The following is a 26835-nucleotide window of genomic DNA, read 5'->3' as shown; positions in this document are numbered from 1 at the left end:
CAGGGACCACTCACAGTCCCTAACCGACACCCCAGTCCACTCCATGCTCTCCAACGATCCATGGCTGACATCGCTGGAGTCCTGACTCAGATACAAGAACGCTGGAGTCCTGACTCAGATACAAGAACAACTGTCTAGTCAGAGTGGCTCCAGCGATGTCACCCGGGAGTTGGGACACATGCGGAGGATCATGGAGAACATGAAGCGGATGCAGGCGGAAAGAGCGGCCGCCATGACTGCACACCAGCGAGAGGTAGCTGGGTTCTTCCGTGCCCTGCAGACACTCCTCATGGCATTGCTGCCACAAGGCCTGGCGCGGATGAATGCTGCTGCTATCACTCCATCCACATCTCCGCCCCCTGAAGTGTCAGTGCCACCCAGTGGGACAGACATTCCACCTCCTGCCCCTGAGGGGTCACTGCCACACAGTGCTGGAGACAGACCACCACCACCATCTATGATCATTCAAGTGTGGATGTATGGATGAATGTAGGGTCAGTGATTCCCCCTTACGTCCATGTTGCTCATGTTGTAGGGCTTGAGTCACTGGGTGCAACATTACCGATTACGGTCTGGGTGGCGCCGATACTACAACAGAGACACTCTTATTAGTTACTTCCTTGTTCAGCCCAGGACGGAACCACATCCAGAGCCCTGTGGTCATTGTTCACACCCCTACGCTGGACTGGCAAACGCCAGCCCAGCCTACTCCGCTTACGCTTACAGGGGATGACGACAACGCTACATGTCCCTGGTATTCCCTGTAGTTATCTGCTGATCACAGGTCTAGTTGTCAGCATACCACAGCCACTCCCTCATGGCTGGTGTACACCCACACCACACCCATCCAGCACAGGCGTCACAGGACATGTGACCCTGCCAATAAAAAGGGCCGGGCGCACGTGCTGGACGCCATTTCAACTCTCTATCTGGGTGTATCCGTGTGGTTATTATTTATGCATGAGGGCCTATGGCCCTACCACATCACATTCCCCACTGCCGGACGTTACATGATAGCGTCCGCACCACAAGACTCAATCATAAAGGGTCCATGACTTGCGTTGCACAGACTTGGTGGCACCGGATACACTGCAGCCGGCACAGGCACTCCGCCACGGGACGGTGACTTTCGGTGCACTGAGGTAGGGGCACCTTAAGTGCAGAGCGGGTGTGCAGCCTGCGATGATGCCCCCTCCTGGCGGTCCGGACTGGTGAGGATTTGTGTGAGCCCTGCTGGACTGCAGTGTAGGATTGAGCCAGAGGGCAGTGCAGGCCTACCGCCACGTGGCGTTGTCTTGCGGTTCACAGAGTTACTGGCACCTAAAGAGCTGAATGGGTGTGCAGCCTGCGATGATGCCGTGTGCACTGATATGATCTCTGCCATTGCAAAATCAAGACCCAGAATCAAGTAAGTGACCTGGTGGCCCGCGGTGCGGGGCTGCATGATGTTGAGGCTGCCACGGTCGCGGGTCCCGGGCTTGGAGCTTGCACTGACATGTGGTGGGCCCTCTTGGAGACATGCCGGTGGCGGAAGGTGAGCAGTGAGGTCTGGATGCGCAGGGGTGGGCAATCACCGCTGGGTGGCAGGAGGGGCTGGGGTGCAGCAGCCTGTATGCATAGGGGCGGGCAAGCGATGATGGTGTGTGCAATTGTATGGACTCTGTTTTAGATAGGGACCCGGTGGACTGCTGTGTATACTGGCATGTGGTTGGAGACACACCGGTGGCAGCAGGTGAGCAGTGAGGCCTGTGTCCGCAGTGTCAGCACTCCCTCTCCCTCTCTCTCTCTTCCTTTCTCTCTCTCTGTCTTTCTCTCTCTGTCTCTCTGTCTCTCCCCCTCTCTTTCTCTCTCTCCCTCCCTCTCCCTCCCTCGGTCCTTTGATGAGCACATGACACCTTATCTTGAATTTTGTTTGGCTACTAGAGTAGTGGTAATTTTTACTAGGTGTTGGCGCCACAGGGGGATGTACACTTATCCTGATTACAGGTAATCAATTTATAATGTTTCAACGGTGCTATAAGGAGAAGAGAACCACTTTCTCTCTTCTAGTTAGGCAGAAGCCACAAGATGCTTGATACTCCTTAGCACAAGTTTAGTATACCATGTTACAGATATATACATGTGTTTCCACAATACAGTTCGCACACAAAATAGATTCTTATTCCTTTTGTTCAGGGTTGGTTGTTGTTTATTTCAGGAGACGTCACAGCCGACACGTGTTTCGTCGTTTTGGGGAATGTAACCCCCGACTTTTTCAAGGCTATTCTCCAATGTTTCTTTTTGTTATTATTTGAGGTGATAATTCTACAGAGATGTAGCAGAAGGGGCGAATAATCTCCCGAGAAGAATACAGCGATAAGCTTGCAAATATTGAACCAATATTCTGGTCAATACATGGACGAAGATTCCATTATACCCACGACATCCCCACAAGAACCCCTTTGAGGGTTGGAATTATCACCTCAAATAATAACAAAAAGAAACATTGGAGAATAGCCTTGAAAAAGTCGGGGGTTACATTCCCCAAAACGACGAAACACGTGTCGGCTGTGACGTCTCCTGAAATAAACAACAACCAACCCTGAACAAAAGGAATAAGAATTTATTTTGTGTGCGAACTGTATTGTGGAAACACATGTATATATCTGTAACATGGTATACTAAACGTGTGCTAAGGAGTATCAATTATCTTGAATTTTGTCTTGCAGGCTGTGACTTACAGATTGTCCTGAGAAGACCACCATGATTCTTCAAAATAGTTATTTTTGGTTTACTCAGAATAAACCGATTTGATTGGAAATTCAAAGATGAATGAATGTTTCTCCTTTTTCTGACCACACATGAATGTTAAGTGTTGTAATTGTGTGACATCAGGCGAATTGTTTTGTTCATGATTTTGTTAAGTTGATGTAACATATCTTTGTTCGGGGTTGCCCAGGGTAGGGACGCAGGGAGGGGGGGTCCTGGGTGTGGTGGCAGTCAGGGTTGTGGCCCTCTTGGGTGTCCGTGCTGCATGATCAGTAGCTCCATGGCATCTGGTGGTCTTCAGATGTGGCTCTGAGCTGGGCTCCCTTTTATGGTGTAGTTTGTCGTCCGACTTTACACGAGTTAAGAACAGGTGTTAAATCCCTGCTGCTAATGCCCCTTATCGCCTGTTTTGTGATCTTGTCGCCGATCGGGCTGGTCGTTGAGAATGTTGCGGAGTGTTGTTGTCGTGGGTTTTTGCACAGGAACGCTTACTCTGCATATCATTAGCATTAGTTGCCGGGGTCATCTATGGTGATGTTTTTTGCGGCTGCTATCGCAGGGAAACTGGTGATAACGGCTGTTAGCACCAGCTTGTGAATAGGGCGATAAATGTATCGCCACTTTGGCTGTGATAAAGTGCCGATAACTCGGCGATAAGTCCATGAGAATATGCCCCAATCTGTTTGTGGTCTGTGCAGCTGCAATGACCTGATCTTATCTAGTAATGGAGTGAGGTAGAAGTTCAACAGAAATGGATACATGTTCGAAACCTTTATGCCGCAGTGCTGAGTTTCTTCTGGGGGGGGCGAGGAGAGAGAAGAGGGGGTGGAGTTAATCCATGGCACTAATACAGGACTACCTATCCTGAAGATAGGAAGAAATTCTGTTAAGCTTATTTCCTCATTCGCTACTATAGTCCAGTCTCTGTAGTGGAAACTGGAGGTAGAGGGGTTCAAAGGCTAAAAAAAAAGCTCTGACTTTATTGATGTCCACTTTAATATCCGATCATCTCAAATAGAAAAAGGCGAATTTCGTACCTATTTCTGGGTGGAACCCAGATTGTTATCTGGCATTAGGTTCTTTACTCCGCAAACAAATGGCCCTTTCAAAGAGTTTTCAATGAGTTTTCCCCAGAGTGGGCTATTGGAGATCAGTTTCTAGTTGGCTTAATTAGCCAGATCAATACTTTTTTTTGATAAGTGGTCTTCTGCCTAGGAAACTGGGGTTTTGTTGCAGTAGTTCCCCCCACTTTTTGCCTGGTATTGGATGCAACTTAGACTGAAGTCCACTGGGTTCCTGTTAACCAGGTCTGCAGTGCCAGTGTTCTTTCCCCCAAATCAAGCAACCGGTCAACTGATCTACAATTGGCCAGGCCTTTAGCACCTCTAAGTCCCTAGTAAGTGGTACTCCTAGTAATACCAATCAGGATCCCCAAGAGCTGCAGCATATCTTGTGCCACTCTAAGGGACCCAGCAACAAACCAATACAGAGTGCCACTACAGACTGCATGACAAGGTGCTCTAAAGAGTGAAAACACAACTTGAAACACATCCCTATGCGCCATGTCCCCAACATAGCATGTTATATCTGTAATTCACCCTTACAGCCCTATGGCAGGGTGCATTATATTACATATGAGGACATAACTGCATGAGCAGATAATGTCCATGTGCTAGGCAGTTCAATTACTTACAATACAAGGGAACAGAGAAGCCATCTTAATGTATGTACTGGGAACTGGTCAAAAAGAGTTTACCAGCTACATAATGGCTTTGCTGAAACCTATGGTGTTTGGTATCAAACACCTCATAATGATAAACCCACACAGATTCTAGGCATGGATTTATTAATACATGCACCCAGAGGGTATCTTAGAGGTACCACCTGACCCTTACAAGTCCTCTAGTGTATTGGCTGACTGGTGAACACCAGCCTACCACCACAGACTCCTCTCCCTAGGAGGTGACAGCCCCGCTCTCAGAGGGAAGAAAGGATGCTTGCTCTGGCAGAAGGTGTCTACATTTCCTCCAAACAGGATGGAAGTAAATCAGCATATCAAGGCAGGAGGCTTCAAAGCCCTATGCTGCCTTTGATATGCGAACAAAAACTTCCGCAGACAGGGTAAATACCACCCCTTGTCCAGGGCCCATCTGGCACAAGTGCAGGTGGGAAAATTATCGAGTCAGGAGGTGTGTTCACCCTCAGGCTAGCACCACCCCTAAGGTGGGCTACCTGATGTGCACACGAGTATGAAAATTCCCCTGTCTAGGTTTTTTGGGGGAATTAGGTCCTCGGGGTCAGGGTTATGCTCACTTCCCACAGGAAGTGGTCATGTAGAGTGTGTAGTCACCCCAAAGGTAGGTAGCCCATTGGCTACTACCTGCAACACCCTGAAATACAGTATTTAGGTGGCATCCTTGATGCCAGGATCTCAGATTTCAACCAAGACAAAGAAGGAGTGGACAAAGAACAGTGTTGACCCAAGAATAGAGGAGAAACAACGGACTTGGTACCAACCCTGCCAGCCTGTCTGGTGCACCCAACCTTCATAGGGACACCAACTCGTCCTGCCTCTGTGCAGACTGCCAGAAGCACAGAGGGCTGCCAGTGCTTCGCAAATCACCAAAGAAACTCCCTTGGCATAGAGGAGCTACTCCTCTGCAGTTGTAGGCACCAAAGAAGCAAAGTTCAGTTCACCTACCTGCCACTCACAGAGACTACCAAAAAGCAGCCGCCCAGGAAGAGGTGCTCCCACAGGTCAGATCCATCCTCCCTCCAAGTGAAGGGATGCCAGGATCTAACGAAGACGCACAACACAAATACCTGGGGTACCAGACCCCTTGCAACAACCAAAGTTTGTGTCCAGACCGACCTGAAGTCAAGGGACTTCAGGAACAGTGAGACTCACATTGAGAGATGCCCAGCTGTCCTGTTTGCCCCTCTGGTGTGAAACCAAGAGGAAGACTGAATCTCTGACCACGGTCACCCAATGCCCCACAGACCAATGCCCCACAGACCAATGGAAGTGACGTGCCAATGGGGTCCTGAGACCTTCAAAGGCTGAGCCTACCCTTGGGTTTGCCTACACTGGACTCCCAGTCACCACCTCAGCTTCTTTGTGCAGGCCCCCTCAACTGCAAGTGTCTCTTGCCTCATGGACCCGCCGCCCAAAGACATCCCTGCACCCAAGCCCTACAGCTGGAGAAGTGGACCGGGCGTGCCCGAGCATCTCAAGGACTGAACCCTCTGTATGGGTTCACCCGGACTGGCCCCCCAATCCGAACTTGCAGCCTTTTTTCAACTGCACTGTTCCCTGCTGAAATCCCCAGCACCCGGCCACCCACGTGCCACACGAGGCTACCTGTTGGTGTTGGCTTGGACCTTGCTCCATGCTCACCTTAAGTCCAGGAGAAGGGTCCCATAAGACACTGACAAGTGCCCGAATACAATAGATGTTCTCCCATAGGATAACATTACCTCTACAGAAATTGCACTGTTAACTTATGAATCGTATAAAAATTCATAACTCAAATGAACTTAGCGATCAGTCAATGCTTTATTGTTTAGATTAATAAAAACCATAACAATATTCCAGAAAGACCATTAGAATTACATATAAACATCGTGGGGGCCATATTTAAAAAAGAAAAAATGCTCAGTAGTGTATTACAGTATCAGTATCAGCGGTCACAAAGGCCCTTGTCGCTCTTAAGTGCTTCAGTATCATTAAAATCTAAACAATAAGATTGCATTTGTAATAGAAACTTCAACTACAATGGACCAATATAAAACATATTAAAAGTACCAGACAATGATTCATGGTACTTAAGTACATTTTAGCTTTCTGATCATCAGGCGAAATGATGTAGGCAATGATCATCACAGAGAGCTATATTTTTCCTCAGACCTTATTGCTTTTCCATAAAACATAAAAAATGTCATCATTTTGTAGTTGAGTGAAGGATCAGTTGGGTCAAGACCCTGGATTCTGGCTGATCTACAAGAACGAATGCCTCCATCATTAAAAGCTTTTTACAATATTAAAACTCAAGTAGATTTTAAAAAGGGACATAAACATCTCAAATGAATAAAGTCTTGCACTGCTGCACCACATAAGCTGCATGTTCATGGGACCACTATATTACCAAGTTGGTTGTTTGGCCAAGGTTGGCAGAAACCCAAATCGAGTGGCCATGAGCTTTCGTTTTAGATGTAAAGAAAATGTTGTGTTCAGATATGCAGCCGGCCTCCCAGTAGTACAGGATTGAAGAACCATCCAGGCAAGCGACCGATTGACTAGTTTACATTCGTTCTCTAGTAGTGAGTGCATTTTGGCCGTTTTCTTTATCAACTGACGAAAAACCAGGAAGGAAAAGTTCGGAGCCCAAAGTTCTGTTGTGTTTGTTGACTCCAGTGCCGTTTTCAGATATCTGCGATAGATAGAATGAGGATTTCCTTCCTTGGGCCGCCACAAGGCATTGTCTATTAAATTAGATCGATCTAACCAAATTTTTAACCACGTTTTATTTGCAGCAGATCTTCTCCCTATGTCTTTTTGCAGAAGACCAAATTCCAGTCAGACTTGTGCAGGGGAGGCATTCTGTAGTAGGCCAGATACTTTTTGTTTGTTTTTGTTTGAAGGTTATCTAGACATTTTGCATGTTTACCGTTTAAAACAACATTTGCATACACCACTGTTGGCAGTAGTTTGACGGCTATAACTGCCATTATTGCTTTAAAAGATGAACTATTACAATTTATTTTTTGCAGGAGTGCAGAATGCATAAATTAGGCTATTTCCTTTCTTGTCGGGGTATTGTATGTGAAATTGTAAGTTCAATTGATTGTCTATTTATAGCCCCAAATACTTGTACAATGATCTTAGTATCTAAATGTATATAAAAATAAGAGTTAGTTTTATAAACTGGTGCCGGATTTCTTGATTGTGTGTGTTTCACTTACCTCCTTTGTGTATGTCCAATAAATGCTTAGCACCACCCGCTAATAAGTCTAACTGCTCGCCCACACTACCACAAAAAAGAGAGCATTTGGGCTGTCATTTTTGCCTTGGTAAACCAATCAGGGTTTGTATAGACTGTTTACACAGTGTACCTCTTTTTGGTCCACTGCGCAGAGAGCCAGCATCCTACATTATGAAGGAGGTTTTTAGTTAAGAGGATAAGGTTTGTTGGATTTGTGACTTTCTCCATTAGTGTTATAATGCAAATATTCCAGTGTTAGGTTTATCTTTTTTGTTAAACTAAAGGGCCCTTCTTTAGATTTGGTGCATCTCATATAGCTGGTATTTATTGGTCCAAGCCACTGTGATGGTCTGAGTGTAGATTTCTGTTTATTGAACGAGGGCTTGGTGAGAATTGTGCCAAGATCTGAGAGGTTCACTTTCTTCCAGTGTATGGCATAGCTAATGTTCTGGGTCTTTTGTTGCTGCTTTCCTGATTGGGAGGTTGATATAGAGAGAGGATATGATGATCACTCCAGATTCAGGGTGAATATTCAATTTTCCCCAGTGGTGCGAAGATTACATATAAGGCGTGTCTTCTTGTGTGTGGAAACACAATCCCGAGTTGATAAAAGTTGGGTGCCTCTAAATTTGTTGATAATGTTTAAATTCTTCCGGATAAGGACTGTCAAACCTGATACTCATATGCCTTTAGATACTAATTGTTGAGGTTTATGGTGGTCTCCATAATTGTGCCAATGAAAGCATCTGTGTACGAGGGTGGTCTATAGCACAGCAGGAATGCAGCAGAGTAGAAGATAGGTGGGAGAAACATTTTATCAACAAAGATCCACATTGTAGCATGGCAAAGTTGTAAATCTTGTCTTTATTGTTGTTTTGAAAACAACTGAAAGCACACTTCCTGCCTTCAAAAGTTTTGAAACAAGATTGCAATTCTGGTGAATTTGAGTTACATATAGATTCGCAAATACTGGTGGATTGGAGTGAAGTGTGCAAGATTCACACAATGTGGTTCAAACATTGAGTCTTAAACACTGCTGCTCATAACCATGAGATGTTGCCGAGTATGAGAATAGAAACAGTCATACATACCCACCACTTTGTTACCAGTCACTATGCTAATGTTAATGCAGCCACAGACTGCTTACCATGTGGGCAATCCAATGCATGGGCATTGTTCTGTGCATCTATGCACTAAGCGATAAGTTAAGCAAGGGCACAGAGGAAGTACTTTAAAGCAACACTATATAAAGAAGGTAATGCCTAGGAAACACTTTAAAGGTCCAAGAGCAAGGGGGGAAAGCATTTGAAAACAGACATAACTCCTACAAGACCTGTATAACCTCTTTGTAGGCTTATAAAAGCTATAATGGCTGACCACCACTGAACTTATTACATATAAATCAAATACATTAACATACTAATCTTTATCCTATTTGTTATTTTTCCAAATTAGAATTTCTTCTCTTATTATATAAAGTTAAAAACATTTTTGTGTATCCACATGTTGATCATCAATTCAAATTACACAATTCTTCCACATTATAGTGCATCAGATGTTTGTCTTTGTAGAATCAAACACATTTGAAACTGCAATTATTTAGAGACATGTTTGGTACATATCATAATGTGTACCCCCAGCAACCAACCACACAAAACCATTCTCTCCTTACACACAACAGGACACTATCACAATCACATCTCATTCATAACCTTCTCAACCACAATTAAGTACAGAGATTGTAACAACGGAGAGAAAACTTCAGGAAATGGCGTTGTTGTGTTGTAAATTGGGTTTTCAAATCAACAGGTCAACGCACTTTTCAGTGGGATTTCTAATTTTGATCCACCTACATCAGGATCAACCATTTACATATTTTGAGGTTTGTGAATATTTGGAGGAAGAGTATCAACATTTTGGGACAAATCCGTCCAGCCAGAGGCAAATGTTCAAGCAGTAATCCGAGACTTAAATGCAGGGTTTTGAAGAGAAGAAAGCTGGGAACAATACATGCTTAGATCACGCCCCAAACCGCGGCGAGAGAAATCGACCAGGCGTTGAGCAGCACAATGAACGGAACCTGACACTGGTCATTAACGTGACAGCGCCACCCATCTTCCGCCCCAAGACGTCTATTTGACAAACACAAACAACATTCGACACTGGGATCAAATATTCACTCGTTTCAGGAGATTAGTTAAAGTTTTCGCCAGACCTAAAAAAGGTTTGATACCCATGGATCTTGACAACATTCCTTAAAGACCAGTAAATCGGGTCTGTCAAGTTCCCATGGATATGATCTATCCCGCCCTGATGAGTCTTTTGATTAATACAGGGAGACTCGAAACGCGTCGGCATTCATTTATTCATTAAAGACATTCATTCATTTCATTAAAGGAAACGTACCATTGCCACTAGTTACACTTCCTGTGGCAAACAAGTATTCAAATGCAATAAGACTTGAATAGAAGTGTGGGAGGTACAACACAACGGTATACTCCCTAGACATGTAACTCATTTTGTCAACCAGAGCTTCATGTTGTACTGTCCTTTGGCAACTGTTTAATGATTTGGTTATATATATTTATTTTTCTTGCAATTTAAGAGCACATTTGTACTGTATGTTTATTTATTATTTTTTTCACATATCAATTGCATATATTGTTGTATATTTAACAATGGTGTATGGCTTAATGTGAAGTTGATGATGTTTTTTCTCTGTCTAAAAAAAGTGATGTTTTCAAAAAAAGAGCACAAATAGTAATGACATAAATCAATTGTCCGGGTAAACAAATTAATTTTGGTTTATCCGTTTGTATGCATTAATTGTTTTCTTCAATCAGCATCAGAGGCATAGGTAAAATCCCCTTTGTACTAGATCACGCCACTGGCATTCATTCGGTCAAAACAGGTTTCTAACCAAGGGGCCATGTCCGCAGAACAAGGAATTTTTCGCTGTGTGGAACAATTTTTATTCAATAACCTGTTTCTATAATAGTACCCGCCTGTATTTCACCGCGTCTCAGGGCAGGCGTGTCTCCAAAGGAAGGAAGGAAACTTTAAAAAAAAGCAAGCATATGGTAAATTACCAACTTGATTCACCATGATGGCCTTGGTAAATAAATGTGGGCACCTGCAATTGCTTTACTGGTATTTAATTACCCTGACACTTGAAGGGTCACCAGCAGCTTATCAAGAAATCTGGTTGATGATCCCCACTCCATTGGAAACATGAGAACTCCTCTCTTGTTGACATTATATATCCTTAATGATACTACAATGGAGGAATAACCGCATGTGTAAAATGAAATCCCTTGGTACAAAAGCTTCAACATGATCAGATTTTTTCCCTACAGTCTCTGGAGTGGATTAGCGAAAAAAGAATTTGGTCAAGTTTGGAAAGTATTGGGCGAACACACAATCTATCAAAGCTGGGGCTGCAATAAGAAATGGGATATGGTCTGAAGTGGTTGGCGTACTTACAGAGACCAGTAAACACACTGAAACCAGAGTGGGGGGTAGACTTGTGTTGTTGCATATCTTTCATATTGGGGGAGGGGGGGAGAATGAGATCCTGTATACGTTGGGAAGTGCCAAATGCTATGATTGCTCTCCAGTATGTTATTTTATTATTTTCCCCCTGCAAATACTATACATTCAATCCATCAATTGCTGTATACTGAGCAAATGTTTAATAAAAAGGGTTTAAAAAAAGGTTTGGAAAGTATTGTGGACACATTTGTGTAAATTAAAAGCAAATAATAATCCAGCCATTGTGATTAAGAGAGTGAAGGATTGGGCACAGTGGACCAGGCGCTGAATTTAACACTCCTCATTGGAAAATATGTACAAGCTAAACGGGGGTACCTCCATATGGTATATGTTGATTTGACCGCAGCTTTTGACTGCGTTAGTCATACAAAGCTGTGGTCAATCATCCTAGAAATGAGTGGACCCTATACTGGTGAGTTTCTTGCGCGAGCTGTACTCGGGAGCAACAGCTAAAGTAAGACATGGGACGGCGGGAGAACTTACTGAATCCTTCCGGATAGAGAGGGGGGTCAGACAAGGACGCGTTCTGGCCCCCTTCCTATTCACACTATACACAAACGGGCTAGAAGTAGCCATGTTGGAAGGGTGTAAAGATCTCCCAACAATTCGTCGTCGGCCAATTCCAGCATGAATATATGCGACGCGGTGATCCTAGCTAGAACCCCCATTCAGTTACAGCGGACCCTAAATAAATACTGTAGTTTTATGAATAGTTTAAATCTTAAAGTAAATATAAAGAAAACCTATACTATGCATGCAGGGCCCAGACCAAAGAAAATGAAGGACATATATGCTAACAACATCGCATTAGAAAGTACTACATCTTATCCTTACTTAGGAATTCTAATAGATAATGAATCTAAATGGACACAGACCATTAATTCCAGGAACCTTTTATTCCTGAGGGCTACCACTGCCCTAGTGGCATTCGCACAGAAAATAGGCAAGAGAGCTCCGATAGAAATGTTGAAGATATACAGGGCCAAATGTACGAGTGTTGCAATTTATGGCTCAGGGGTGTGGGGGCATGCCAAAGTGGAAGACCTACAGAAAATTGAGAACACTTTTCTGAGGTACCTACTTGCAGTCCCCAGGAGCACCTCGACCTATGGATGTCACTTAGAGCTAGGGTTGGATTACATAACAGACATCAATCGAATCCAACCAATCATGCTATGGCATAGGATCTGGTCCACAGATCAGTGCGAGCTAACACGATCCTTAGTTCGCGACTGTCTGTCACTTGATAACATGGACAAAATTAAATGGCTAGCTTATGTGAAAAACTTTTTGGAAGTTCTCGGGTTTGAAAGATATTTCATTAATCCCCCACTTATATCTGAGCTCCCTAGAAAAGAATTTAAAAAGATTTCATTAGCGCATCTAGGCGAGCTCCGTCTTTCAAATTAAATAGGAAAAAGCTCAGTCCAGCACTTATTGTCCATTCAGACTGTCTCTGTATTGCAACCGTATTTAACATAGAGTATGAATTCGTACGAAAAATTCCTTTTGACCCGTTTTAGATTTAACATTTTCCATAGGTTAATTTCTTTTCCCCAGCAAAATGATTGGTCCATGAACTTACCTGTTTGTCCGTGTGATTATATCTCTTCACAATCCTCAATCCGCATATTGTTTTTTTGTACATTTTATATTGTAACACGTAAACGGTGGATTGTACCTTTATTGAGATTGATGGGCATTCATGGTTGTCGCCGAGCTTTTTTAGTACTGCAGTTTTTGGATAACGAAATATATGCTAAAGCAATAGTTTGCTTTCTGAAATTCTATGTTAATCACGTCTCAATTTGGATTAACTAATGCTACAGAGGTTTTTTAATCAGATTGTATTAATTTTTTATCATTACTAATGTATGAATATTTGATGAATTTGTAATTATATTGCATTTATTTAATCCAATACCGAACTGAATTGTAAATAATGACTGTATTTTTATATGAACTTTTATGGTTTTTCAACAAATTATGGAAACCGAATAAAGACTTTGAATTTGATTAAGAGAGTGAAATTTCACCTTGACGGAAATATAAAACATCTAAATAAAGAACTACATCTGCCCTTCGGCTCCACTGCTGCAGGGCTAGGGCACACAAACTAAACTCTGCAAACTCTTTCTTGCTCTCTGAGAAACCAAAAAAAAGATGCTGGTGATTGTAATACTTATAGTGTACACTGGGTGACACGATTAGTGTCTGACTTCTTGGCTGATTGCTAGAAACCCCTATTTTGCTGCATGCTGTCATTTCAGTGCTTGCAAGATAACTTCAGTTGAGGTTTTTGACACCCTCACTGGTGTCAGCAAAACCATAAGACATTCCCGGAACAAGATAGGCAAAGCCAGTGGCAATTGCTACTCTCTGACATACTGCAGATTGTGGCAGTAGGTGCATAGTTCACCAAATGCAGGACAGAACTGAATACTCCCCCCCCCTCTTCCAAAACAGTCTTAGTAGTATTAGCAACTACTGATGCTCTCTGGGAATGCTGAACTGAGTGTGAATGCCAAAGTAATCGTTGTGATGCTTTTACAGGCAGTGACTGCTCCGAATGTTCTCTAGGTCTCTGGTTTGCTAAATCCAACTCAAAGCTCTAGACACTGGAGTGAGGTACTGCACACTATGCTGCCAGTCAGGTAGCCAAAAAGTAAATTTAGTGGGACCAAAGGCCATCCAACTATTTCAATCATAAAGCATGGGCATATTAATTATGATTAGATACTCATCTCAGTATTTTATGATACCAAAATACAAAAACTACTATAAATACGGTAAAATACAGATGAAAAACATCTCCAAATGAATTAATACCGCGTACTGGTACTACACGCCAGAACGGGTTCGCAAGATCAATCCAACAGCTAGCGCACTCTGCTGAAGAAACTGTGGGGAATTAGGCACACTGCTCCACTTACTATGGGACCCGCCACCATGTTCAAAGTTACTGGTCCCAAGTATTGGACGATGTTGACAAACATTTGGAGACACAACTTCTCCGCTTTCCTGCACACATTTTACTAGGAGTACCAGACCCACTGGCATACCCGCTGAAGTCTAAGAGGGGCCGTCTGATAGGATTGGTGCTGGGTGCAGCCATGCAGAATGTCCTCTCGCACTGGGGGACTTCACAGGTTCCCACACATACCGGATGACACGCCTTTGGCACATCCTGGGCATGGAAAAAATAACACACTCGCTGGCAAAGGTATAGACTTTCGAGAAGCATGGCTTCCCTTCCTAACTCTATTGACACAAGAGTTTTGTGAGCTCACTTTCCTTAAATACCTATGCTTGCTGAGACTGCCAGAAGATGGGGCGCCACCAGCTCCGGTCTAAGCTTGGAGTGAGCTGGTTGACTGTGTACTTGAATCACAGCAGGGTTGACTGGAAGAGGGGTGGGGGGGGGGGTCTAGTTCTCCTACTTTATATTTGTTGCATATATGTCTTAAAGCAGGGGCTCTGCGTAGCCCACGGAGAAAGCTTACTGTTCGTTGACAGCGCCCCTGGCCTATATTGCCTTTTTGTCATGTTGTTGTTTTGTCTTGAATACAACAATAAAACAGAGTTAAACCATAAAAATCTACACTTTCCCTCAGTATAAAACCAATAATCCAGTAAAATATGAAAATTTGTACATGAAATATTCACACCACAAGTACAGTATCCACCATGTTTAAATGTTGCGATGGATAACTTCATACCAGACAACACTGGATTAACACTCAATTTGCATTTCAAAAGACTGTCACGAACCTGAATAAGGCAATCCGGACGTGTACATATCCTCATTACACAATGAATCAATTATATGTTTGACTGACATTTTCAAGCGTAAATACCTCAGGTCATATTGTCACAAAAGTAAAATTTTTATTTTCAAATCCAGTCGGGAGATTTTTATGGGTAACCCTATAGTAACAAGCATTTACAATGCAATGGTCTCGGCATTATTAAAGGTAGAGCTATTGGCATTGCTCATGAAATTTTTTTCATTTTTTTTTTAAAAACATAAATAAATGGTATTGTCATTTACAATGGCAATAGGTGAGCATTAGAGAGTAGTAGAGAGTATTCGCGGACACAGAGCCACACACACACACACAGAGACACGCACACACACAGACAGAGCCACGCACACAGACAGACAGAGCCACGCACACACACAGACAGACAGAGCCACGCACACACACAGACAGACAGAGCCACGCACACACACAGAGCCACGCACACACACACACAGACAGAGCCACGCACGCACACACACAGACAGAGCCACGCACACACACAGACAGAGCCACGCACACACACAGACAGAGCCACGCACACAGAGCCACACACACACACAGACAGAGCCACACACACACACACACACACACACACACGCACACACGCACACAGAGCCACGCACACAGAGCCACGCACACAGAGGCACAGAAAAACCGGGATGAAAAGCAGGGAACAGAGGCACAGTAAAACCAGGGGAAGGCTACTTCGTAGAGCCTGCTTATCTCAGCGGTGCAGTAATTACACTCCGAATCTGTGCAGCGAGACAGATGTTGAGTGCAGAAATGATAATAGCCTGTGCTACACCGCGGGGATCATCCTTCATGTCTGGGCCCTCCCTGCTACCTTCATGAAAAGCTGCCAGCATGATAGCATCTTTAATAAACCCCGGGAATTCGAGAGGCGATTCTGCATATCAGTTCAAGCATCAGTCACAAAAAACGCTGTGGCGCGCGACACGGGTTTAAGATAAATGATGGCAAAGCCACAGCGTACCTTCTCACACCCCTTCTGATCTGCACATTTACATCGAATTAATTTAGCAAAGCGGTATGTGGGAAACGGTATGTGTGGTTGTCTCTTGAGGAAGTAACTGCAGGTAGGAAGGCCTTTTGTTAATGTGCCATATATGCCGGTTCCCTGCTGGTGCGCTGCTGCCGAGACCAGCTGCGTGCGTGTTACTGGCTGGTTTATGGCTGTTTTGCAGATGCGCCCCCGCCGGTTGTGACTTACAAGTGAACACCCTTAACTAATGTTAACGTTTATAAAGAGTGAGACGCGCACGAGCTGCGTCCGGCATGGTAAGTTTGTCAGGAGGGTGAGCGAAGTCCGACAGAAGGCTAAACTCCACAAATAGGTAACCAGATGTTTCAAGTGGGTGTCTCACACAAGGGGGTGACCGATACAATTGAGGGCGTGGCTTAAAGTCTATATGCTAAAACCTGTGCTCAGCACAATGTGTCCCCGACTGCATTTGATCTCAAAGGGGGGTGCTTATTGCAACATTAGGGGACATTAATCCCTAGCCGTTCACCCGAATAGAGGACTTCTCTATGGAGCGCCACAATATTGGCCAACCTGAAACTGTTAGTTTTTTATTTTAAAACAGCGTCGCTCAATTCACACACCTTGGATGGATGAATGGCTGCGTCCGGCAAGCTGGGATCCGAACCAAAGAGCTGCAGACTGCTCTCAAGCAACCTAGAGCCACCGAGCCATCACGCCCGCTGTGCTCGCTGAATTATTTCTGTGGGTACAGGCCTCACTATGCAACAGCCTCGTACGCGGGACGCGCCGCTGCAGTGGAGGGTCGGGGGGGACGGGGGGGGGAGAGAAGGCCCTCCCACCCCCATGCCTCGCACCGAACCAAGCCAATAGTCCAAGCCGTCACTGCCTTTGCTGTGACTTCACGGAGACTCGCTTTTGAGTTTTTTTATATATCAGCAATATTGGAGCGCCCTACTTAAGCACCTTTTATATACACAAGGCATATTCCACAGAGGAAACTGACTTTTGCAGAGACAAGCGCCCACCGAGGACAAGGACTGCCAAGTGACATCTCCAAGACTGGAGCATTCATATAACACACAAGCTGGACTGTACCACCGGGGTTGGGGGGGAGCACCAACAGGGAGGATGGAGCAATGGAAAGCAAGCACTCACCGCCCCGAAAATGACGGGCGTTTCTCCGAGCCATTTCTGAATGACCTCGGAGAAACATGGTGGTGTGAAGCGCTCCTCTCTTGCCTTCCGGAGATCGGAAAGCAAGAGAGGAACGCTCCACACCACCATGTTTCTCAGAGGTCATTCAGAAATGGCTCGGAGAAAGCATCGTCTTTTTCAGATTCGGGAGAGTGGTTTTCGTTCTCCCCTCTTCCCATTGGCTGGAAGGTAAAATTCCAGCCAATGGGAAGAGGAGAGAACGAAAACAAGAAAGAAGAGAAAAAACACGCCCTGAAACTGAAAAAGACGGAGCTTGAACCTAGTGACGCCCCTCTCCTCCAATGGCTGGCCTCCGTTTAGGAAGCCAGCCAATGGAGAAGAGGGGCGGGTTCAAGCCCCCTACTAAAAAACATTAAATCTCGGAGTTCTGCCCACACTGCTACGCAGTGCGACGCAGTCCTCGACCTAAAAAGCACTGTAAAAGATTTCCTTAAAAGCTCTTACACTCATTGCCCACGGCAACTCACGATTTAAAAGCAATTTTTTATGAAAATATGCAATTTTGTCTTCTCTGTCCTGTGGTAACACATTCCAAAATATTTTCCACAGCTTCTTTGAGATAAATCACCAGTAGGCAAGTTTGAGTTCTGTTGTTATCACTTGAAGCACATACGGCACACTATACTGCCAGAAACACTCTGATAGTCTTTCACTCTCCCTATATTGCTCTCCAAGCTCCCTGGGATACTATGGCTGCAATGACTACCCCACATCCCCCCCCCCTCCGCGCATGTTAGCAGTAGCTACAGTCAAATGCAATCTCAGAGGCTCCGATTGGCTGAAAAAATCTCCTGTCATCCATTGTTCTATCGGGTTCTCAGACTGGCAGTGGTTTACTCACAGGTCAACCTCTTTGCTGTATCCAAGGTGGGTCTCATCCATGGAACACTTTAGTATTTCAGGGGCCAAGTACCCTGGGGTACCACACAACTCTGTGGGGGAAATCAAGATATAAAGCTTAGAAAAGGGACACAAGAACCCACACATGTACAAGAGATCACTGGATAACACATAACAAAAACTAATGATCTGCTGTCCCACTTGAGCGGCTCTGCAGCAAAGGACACCAAGAAAAATAAGCATCCATAAGGCAGAAGAGGAAATGCAGGCCTCTACGGTGGGATAACAAGCCTCAAAATAGTCAATTGTTCAAACATTAAGTAAAGAAAAATAACCAAACAGGGACGAGACAGAGGCAGACAAATTGCTCATCAGCATGTCTACCTCTAAGGACACAGGGATTAGCCAGATTGGATCCAGGCCTCAATAGTAAGACAACCACTGGGCCAGGAATGGGCCATCTAGACCTACACTTGGCAATTCAGTAACATTTGAGGGAGATGTTGAAAACTACACTCTTAAAAGCCATGGCTACCCTCAGACAGAAGTAACAGCAACAAGGCAACTCACCCCTGCTTTAACCTGATGCTGAATAAACAGTTTTCAGTGTGCTATATCGTTCTGTTGTTACTTTTAAAACACTTATCATATTTGTAATATTTTCCTATGGTAGGCAAGCAAATAAACAAAATAGTTTGGTAAACATGATTTTTATCACACTTAGTACTAAACCTCCAATTCCAACCTGAAAATTCCGTTATATACCAAACTACTAAGAAAGCAGTGAGGAGTAGAGATTCTGATAGTGCTCAGTCAACGCAGTGCATAAGTTATCATAGGTTTGTTTGCTTATTAAGGTCTTGTTGTAGATCTAGTCACATTTGTCATTTCCTTTTTTAATCTTAACTTAATCAATAAAATACTCAATACATTTTTAAAACAGTGCTGTTTCTTGTTAACTGATGTATCCACTGATATTATGAGATTGCGCTTCGATTGAAGTTTTTGAGAGGAGCTTCAACTTGTTAGATGGTGCAATATTTTAATCCTCAGGAACAATTGTAATTGTTAAATATCCAAGAGCCTGTTCCAGAGAGTGTAACCCATCTACAGTTCTCTAAACGATCACAACCTAAGCATTTTAGGTATGCTTTACTGCCTTTAGTCGTTCACGCCTTTTAAACACTGTATAGTTTTACCTTTTGCATTCATTTCCTATGACGTTCAAGCAAATAACGTATTTTGGTAAACACAATTTTAATCACTGCTAGTACTGGAGGTTCAGCTTAAATAGGAGGACTCAAATTGTAGCCAGCCAAGAAAGGAGAGTGTCTTGTGCAGGTAAAATTATGCAGCAGGTCTCAGTTTGTTAGGAGCCGATATGGATGGCATTGAGAATGACAAATAAAGAAGCCCATCATTCAACTTTGCAAAGTATGATAAGGGAAAGGCATCAACTAGGGATGGCACCTCACTCACCCCGCAGCTTTTGGTCTGGCTGCAGCTGGCAAGAGAAGCCAAAGTCTGAAAGTTTGATGTTCTGTTCATCATCCATAAGGATGTTCTCTGGTTTCAGATCCCGGTGGATTATAAGATTTGAATGGAGGTAGGACACAGCTTGTAGAAGGGCCCTCATAATGCATCTGGGGAAGAACAAAGGAATGAAACAAAACAGAGACAGGAGGACACAACTGATACAATGTGGGGAGGGTTAATGGAGCATTTCTACTGGTGAATTTGCTCCATGCAAATACCAACAACATAATATGGCGCACATACTGGCTATCAAGATTCATGCAGATGTGCTAAGTGAGTGGGGTGGTGCAGGAGCTGTGGTTATGCAATATGGGGCAGGACTGTCGACAAAGGGGTTTAGGAGTACTATATGCAAGATAATTGAATTCTCAGCAATACCTCAGTTTTCAAAGGCTGGGTCTTCATCTCTTACCTAGTTTCTTTCTCACTTAGTGTCACCTTTTCAGTCAGATAGTCGAAGAGCTCCCCCCGTTTCATCCTGTGGAGAGAGTAGAAGGATGTTGAAATCCCAAGAGACAAAGGTGAGGCAGCTGTATGGTGGCACCATTAGAGGTAAAGGAGAGAGACTGAGGAGTCCCACAGATAAAATGAACCAGAAAAGGATGTGAAGCGATTCCAACATGATTAATTCCAGGATAGGGCAAGGAGGGGGACTCCAGAGAGGCCAGTAATCAGTGAGGATGAAGGGAAATCAAAAAGCTCTGAGATTTCTGACAAATTCAAAATACTTACAGATCAAACACCAGGAACATGAAGGTAGAGGACTCATAGGAATCAATTAGGGAAACTGAAAAAGAGAAAAGAAAATTTGGATTATCTGAAATATTACTCTACACTCATATTACTCGTATTAAAAACTGACATTACAGACGGTTAGACTGAGATACTAATAATAAACCAGAGATGATCAATATCAATCCATGTGGATTATTAATCAGGCATTAAAATAACTTGTGATGGAATATCTCCAGAATAAATAACAAATCATTTAAGGAACTTAGAGTGATTTTAAAATAATTTCAGAATAGCTGAACAGGGGTATTGAATTTAATAAAATATCTACTTGTCCATGGGACAGGTTGCTTTATAAATCTACTTGTCCTGTAAAAAATCCACTTGTCCCTTTGGTGCCACATATTGTGACCACACATTATGGCAGCAATCTCATTATATGAGAGCTCCGATAGTAGCCTCTTTGATTCTGCCATGGCTCATACGAGAGTAGGCTTTGAATACTAGCAATTAACTGATTTTGCCATCTTTCCTCACATCTAAATACCGGGGCTGGCAGTAGCGTTAAGCAATAGTTTGCTTTCGAATCCCCTTTAAAGTCTGTGCAAACCCACTAACGTGCATGTATTAGGGGTTTTCCCCAGCTTTTCTCTAATCTTTTCACATACTGAGAAAGGTTGAAATTTACTCCGACATGGGCAGAAGTAGAATTTCTTCCAGGGTTGGGAAAAAAGGGGATGAAGGAAAAGTGATCTGGTAAATGCTCCGCAATTGTCACATGAACAAATCAACACAAATATTTTCTCGTTCTAAAATGCAGTTTACAAATATTTTTTAAGAGTATCATTTCTGAAATTTATGAAAGCCGTAAATGCAAGGACATATACCATGGGCGTACTTCTGTGACTTTCTTAAGAACTGGGCCCAAAATTAAGTCTAGCGTTAACCAAGACCTTTTATTTTTATAAAAAATTCCCTCTATCGGTTGGCTTCACTGCGAGTAACAGCATTCTGCTCTTTCACAAGGAACATATCCGCACTCATTGGCAGGGACTACTGTGGCAATGTGTGCCCAAAAGTATTTTAGCCTATATTGGTTATAATTGTGAGAGCCTGGCAGGTCCTACAACAATAAAATTTTACTAAAACAATGTAAAAACAAGACATGCATTGGCAAAACTAAAACGCTGAACAACAATGTCCGACCTATTGGCTTTGCCAACGCTGGTTTATTTTCATGTTACCAATAACCTTGTTTAAACTGGGTACACTGATTTGCCATTATGAATATTTTTGGAAATACTAGCATGTACCTTACTAAACGATTCTTCAAAGAAATTGTACCTAAACACTCACATAAGTTTAGCAAAAGGTTTTCCCTAATGGCATTTTTTTGGGAACATTTTATTTTGAAATGAAAGAATCATCAATATTTTTTTCAATCTTCTGCAAATATCTGCATCTAATCAGAGAGCATTCCGTGAGCATTAAACGTAGCTTCATATTGTTAAGCTCTACAAACGTTTGTACACCTTTTTATCCCAGAATCACTGTCAGTAGTCTAGTCAGAGTTTACAATATTTCTTTAGAGCGCTCAGCCTACTAATAAAGGCTTTGCATTAATGAACCATGAGTAGAAGTTCGAACATTAACATATGGACAAAATTATTACGTTAACGGCAGACAATGCCCTTCTTGGATGCTTAATGTATTGTATACTCGCAGCCAAAGGGTTTGTGCTCCAGGGGGTGGGCCTACTTGTCCCAAGGACAAAATAAGCTTGAAAAACTTGTCCGTGACCCCAAACAATATGTCCTGGGTATTGGGCTATCGGAATTCCACACCCCCTGGCCGAGGCACCAAGAATGAATGTCAGACTATTTCTGATTATTTTAAACCCTGTCAGAATATTTTGCCATTATATTTGTGCATACCCAGAAATGCAGCACCACTATGTTCACAAAACCATTATATCAATATGATCATCAACTAAACTTGTCATTACCTCGACATGGTTCTTGAATACAAACTGCTAAGGCTAATGTTAGAACAGTGCAAAGGCCATGGTATTTCTAGAGGATGACTTGTTGATGTACTGGTCAAGTCGATGTAGTAGCAGGCGAGTTAGTAACATATACCAAATGATTTAGGCCATAAACATTAACACAATATAACATATTTTAAGTGCTGCATTCAGTTCAGTTATGGTGTGCCGGTGGTGAGGTGACACCGAGTAAGCACAATGTCTTAAGAATGAAATAGTTCTTGCTTCAAAGGGAGTGGGCACAGGTCTTAGAGAAAGAGTTGAATGGAGTGGTGTCTTACATACTATGAACAGCCCGGCAATGGAGTTGTGGTCAACAGTACATATCCCTTGCTGATCTGCTGTTTGTTCCTACCGGGATCTACGTTGTGCACTCTGTTCTGGTGTGCCTTGCTGGGCGGAGGCGGCTTCCGTTAACAACTCGCCGGACCCGCTTCGCGGGTCCCGCAGCGCGCCTGTGGTGGAGGAGGCTGCTGGTCACAGGCTGCAGGTGACTGCTGGGAGGAGCGCGGGAGCGGCGTTAGGACCAGCGGGGCTGCGAGTGCAAAGCAGGGACTCCAGTCTCCAGGAGCCCCTGCGCGCCCAATCAGCACCACCTGGGCTGCTCTCCCCGCTGGCCACGCCCCCCTGCCTATCAGCCAACGATCAAACAGGTCCTGTAAACTTAGGTTCCCGTAGTTTCCGCTACGCGGGAGCGTGCGGGAGCGCGCCGGGAGAAGCCCGGGACAAGGGCGGGACCGTCTGTGGCCGTCCGGGGCCGTAGGAGGCCGGGCTGGGCCACGTCCCCTTTCTCCTTTCTCCTTAACAGCGGTGCATTTACACGGCCAGGGTGCGGCTCCGCAGGGATCTTCAAATCATGTCCACCCGCTCTGGCAAACTCCTCAGGAGTGAAGGCGAAAGAGGGTCCACTGTTGGGAGCCCTGTGATTGGAACAATGGACCGCTTCATTACCAGGGTAGCAGCGGTGATAGAAAAGGAGATAGCGATGTCCGAGCGGCGCCTATCTGAGATCTACCTCCCCTCAAGACGATCATCAATGGGGGCTGCTGCCGAGTCGCTCACACCGGCTAGTGAGAATGTTCACTCCGCTCCCCTACCCGGTGCTTCTGGCGATTTAATAGACCCGCCTCAGTTGGTGGAAATAGGGCAAAATATAGCTAGGCTGGAAAACCTGGCCTCGTCAATTCCCACTGCTTCTGTAGAAAATGGTGAGCTTAGTACCCTGTTTCCAACTGTAACATCTAAATCCCTAAGTGAAGCCGTTAGTGTCCCTCCCTCACCAAAATCACCTGTCCCCACAATAGTTACATCAGATGGGGTTCCAGAAGGTGTGTCTCCAAACATCCAACCTCCCGAAACTTGGCAGGACAATAGGCTTAATAGTAAAAAGGCAAGAAAACGTAAAAAGGGTAGGCTTGTTAGGCAGGCCGCTCTTTACCAAAGAGCAAGAAGGCATTCTGGGCAAGGTACGAGAAACAAAAGGGCCCGGTCGCCAGAGAGTGAAGTTGTCATAGAAGGGGTCGTTGCGGTCTCCCCTCAGGGACCTCGCACAGACGACAACACCACTAATATTTCTAACCTCACTGACTCTGTAACCATTGACAACATCCTAGAGAAGGTAAATAGTCTCCTGAGGCCCCTACTAATACAGGTTAAGGGTCTGGGGGCGAGGATAGATAAACTAGAGCAATCAACCCTTGACGGCTTCCACTCACTCAAAACTACAATTAAGCAACTAGCTAGAGTGGGTGAAAACCGGGACATGGGTACAAAGGGGAATGAACCACCACCCCAGAGCGACCCGAAGTCCCCAAACTGTTTAAAGAAGGTTGGCCCTAATAATATATTAATTCCAGCCCCTAAACCTTCTCCCCCGTCCAAAGCAGGGCCAAATCGTAAGGAGTCTCCAGTACGCTCAGTGCCTGCTATAAATAAACCCAAGCCTATCCCACAAAAGCAGCCACTGACAGCCAGTGGCAAAGTGAAAAATACTCAAACTGCTGGTACATGTAACAAATCTCAAGGTTCAGTGATGGGGAAAACCCTTAGACCTATGTCCCAATTTACAGTCTCAGCTTCCGCTCTATTGGTCCCTAGAAATCCAATGCGTCCGATTCCGCCTGTAAATCTCCCGCCAGACTGTCAACCTTTTGTTGCAGTCATGGTAAATGTCCCCCCTCTAAAGGACGGCCAGATGGAAAATCACCAATCACTCAAGAACAAGTGTATCCATTGGCTGAAGGCAAACAAGCCTATTCCCTTGGATGTAGATGGGATTATTTTAAGCGTCCGTAGAGTTGGGTGGGTAGGGCAGGGGAAAAAAACTCAGGAAGGGGATTGCATAATTATAAACTTCCAAGACCCTAGAGTAGTGCCCTCTATCTGTACTCCTATTAAAAATATGGGGGCTCCAGGGGTTAAAATGGTAGATTTATCCTATTTTTACCCTAGGCAAGCCGTCAGCTTAATTGGAGAAAGCCTAATCTCCCCCGATTGCGGTCAAACTGGGGAGTCACATTGGGCAGGGACAACGGGAGGTATGAGGGTAAACCACTTGTGGGCACTTAGCTCCCACTGACTGGAATTTGGGAGTAGAGTTGACCCAATAGGAGAACTGCCCTCCCCAATCCTCCCGACCAGTGGGACGCCAGTCGCAAAAGTTAGTCTCCAAGGCCCCTGCTCCCCTCAGATGTCCTTGACGAGGACCACAGACGGGGATATTCTTGCACCCAGAGACATTCCAGCTGTGACGGACCTAGTTTTCAAGGTTCTCAGCTGGAATGTCGCGGGGATTGCAAGAAAGCTGGCTCTACCAGACTTTGCTGCTTGGGTTGATGAGCACCCTGTGTGTATTTTTCAAGAGACGTGGAGCAAGGTGCCGGTCCATAGGGTGGGATACTCTTCTCACTCTGTCTCCGCTCAAACTTCGGAGACAGGGAGAGGGCGTCCCTTGGGTGGCCTCCTTATCTGGGTTGCTGCCTCTCTAGATTGCAGAGTAGAGGAGTTCCCTACAGGCTGCCCGGACATTCAGAACATTATCTTAACAGACCTAAGGGGGAGACTGGTTTTAAATATCTATAATGTTTATGCTCGTGGGACCAAGGGTGGAAGGAAGTCTCCTGTAATATCTCTCCTTGAGGCCATCCTAAATAATACCCCCCACAAGAGGCGTACATTGGTTGCAGGCGACATGAATTGTACTTTCGAGCCCTTGGGCTCGGACGTCGCCCTTGACCAAGACGAGGAGGATGCTAGGTTGGGGATCCCTGTATTGGAAATCTCTCCGATCAGGAGGTGGTCAGGAGTGGCGCTCCAGCTATATTCCCTGTGTCTCGAATTTAACTTAAGGGCAGCCAATGGGAGGACAAATTCGGACAGGGGGGGGGGCCCAACGTATAATAGACCTGGACACACCTCAAGGATCGATTATTTGTTAATAGATGTACACCTATGGACCCATGTAAGGGACATGCTGGTGGTCCCTGCGACTGAAAGCGACCACAACTCGCTTTCCCTAAGCATGGACCAGTGGTGGTGTCCTAGAGGGAAGGAAAATATAATCCCGGTACCTGTACCCCCCGATGAGTCTGAAGTCTCCCTCTGCGGTAGAAGAATAAAATGGGCGAAATTGGTCCTCTCTGAGGCAAGGGTAGGGGAAATTTCATCACTCCTAAACCATGCAGTGACAACCCTTGGGTCCCCTTTAGAAGGGGTGGGTAGAGCGAGTGGGCTCTTTGTCTCCCTGGTAGAGGCCTTGACTAATGTATTCACCCTACACTCTAGTAAGCCGGGTAACAAAAGATCGATAAAACTTGATGATGGTTGGTATACCCAATCATGTAGGGTATATAAGGCAAAACTAGTTGAGGCAGTAAAGCATAAATCCCCCAGTGAGATACAGGATGCAAGGAAGGCCTATAATAAATCCCTTAAAACTGCTAGGAGGGAGTGGGAAGACAAGTTCTGGGAAGACCTGCTCCAAGCGAGTAAAAGTAGGGACACGAGGGCTTTCTGGACTCTTATAGGTTCACGGAATAAACCCGCTGCAGCTATGAGACCCTGCAATATCCCGCCCCAAACCTGGGTAAAACATTTTGGGGCTTTATACCTCCCTCCAGACGGGGACCTGAATGCTGGGGTGAACCTCACACTAGTAACTGAACCTCATGCTTATGATCTCTTCACTCCTTTAGAAATTGAAGGGGTCATAGGGTGGGTAGCTCCCCGCAAGGCAGCGGGCCCAGATGGCCTCCCGGGGGACCTTATGAGGGCATTCCCAGTGGAATGGGGAAGGGTGATTGCTGCTCTCCTCAACGACATCATGATGGGAGGAGCAGTGCCAGAATCTTGGAAAGGGGCAGTGGTGGTCCCGATTTA

The 26835-nt window shown here is 44.7% G+C and overlaps 1 protein-coding gene across 1 annotated transcript in view; it reads right to left on the bottom strand.

Moving 5' to 3' along the window:
- Positions 1 to 26835, bottom strand: part of PHKG2 (phosphorylase kinase catalytic subunit gamma 2) — a 100654-nt gene that overhangs the window by 28789 nt on the left and 45030 nt on the right. Inside the window, exons 4-7 of the mRNA XM_078652852.1 lie at positions 20415 to 20469; positions 20095 to 20160; positions 19626 to 19789; positions 18148 to 18238 (exon numbers count right to left, since the gene is read on the bottom strand). Coding sequence (XP_078508978.1) covers positions 18148 to 18238; positions 19626 to 19789; positions 20095 to 20160; positions 20415 to 20469 — 376 coding nt within the window. The remainder of the gene's footprint in view (positions 1 to 18147; positions 18239 to 19625; positions 19790 to 20094; positions 20161 to 20414; positions 20470 to 26835) is intronic.

This window comes from Lissotriton helveticus, chromosome 7, assembly GCF_964261635.1.
Source record: "Lissotriton helveticus chromosome 7, aLisHel1.1, whole genome shotgun sequence".
NCBI classification, from domain to species: Eukaryota; Metazoa; Chordata; class Amphibia; order Caudata; family Salamandridae; genus Lissotriton; species Lissotriton helveticus.
This window is presented reverse-complemented; position numbering and strand designations above follow the sequence as displayed.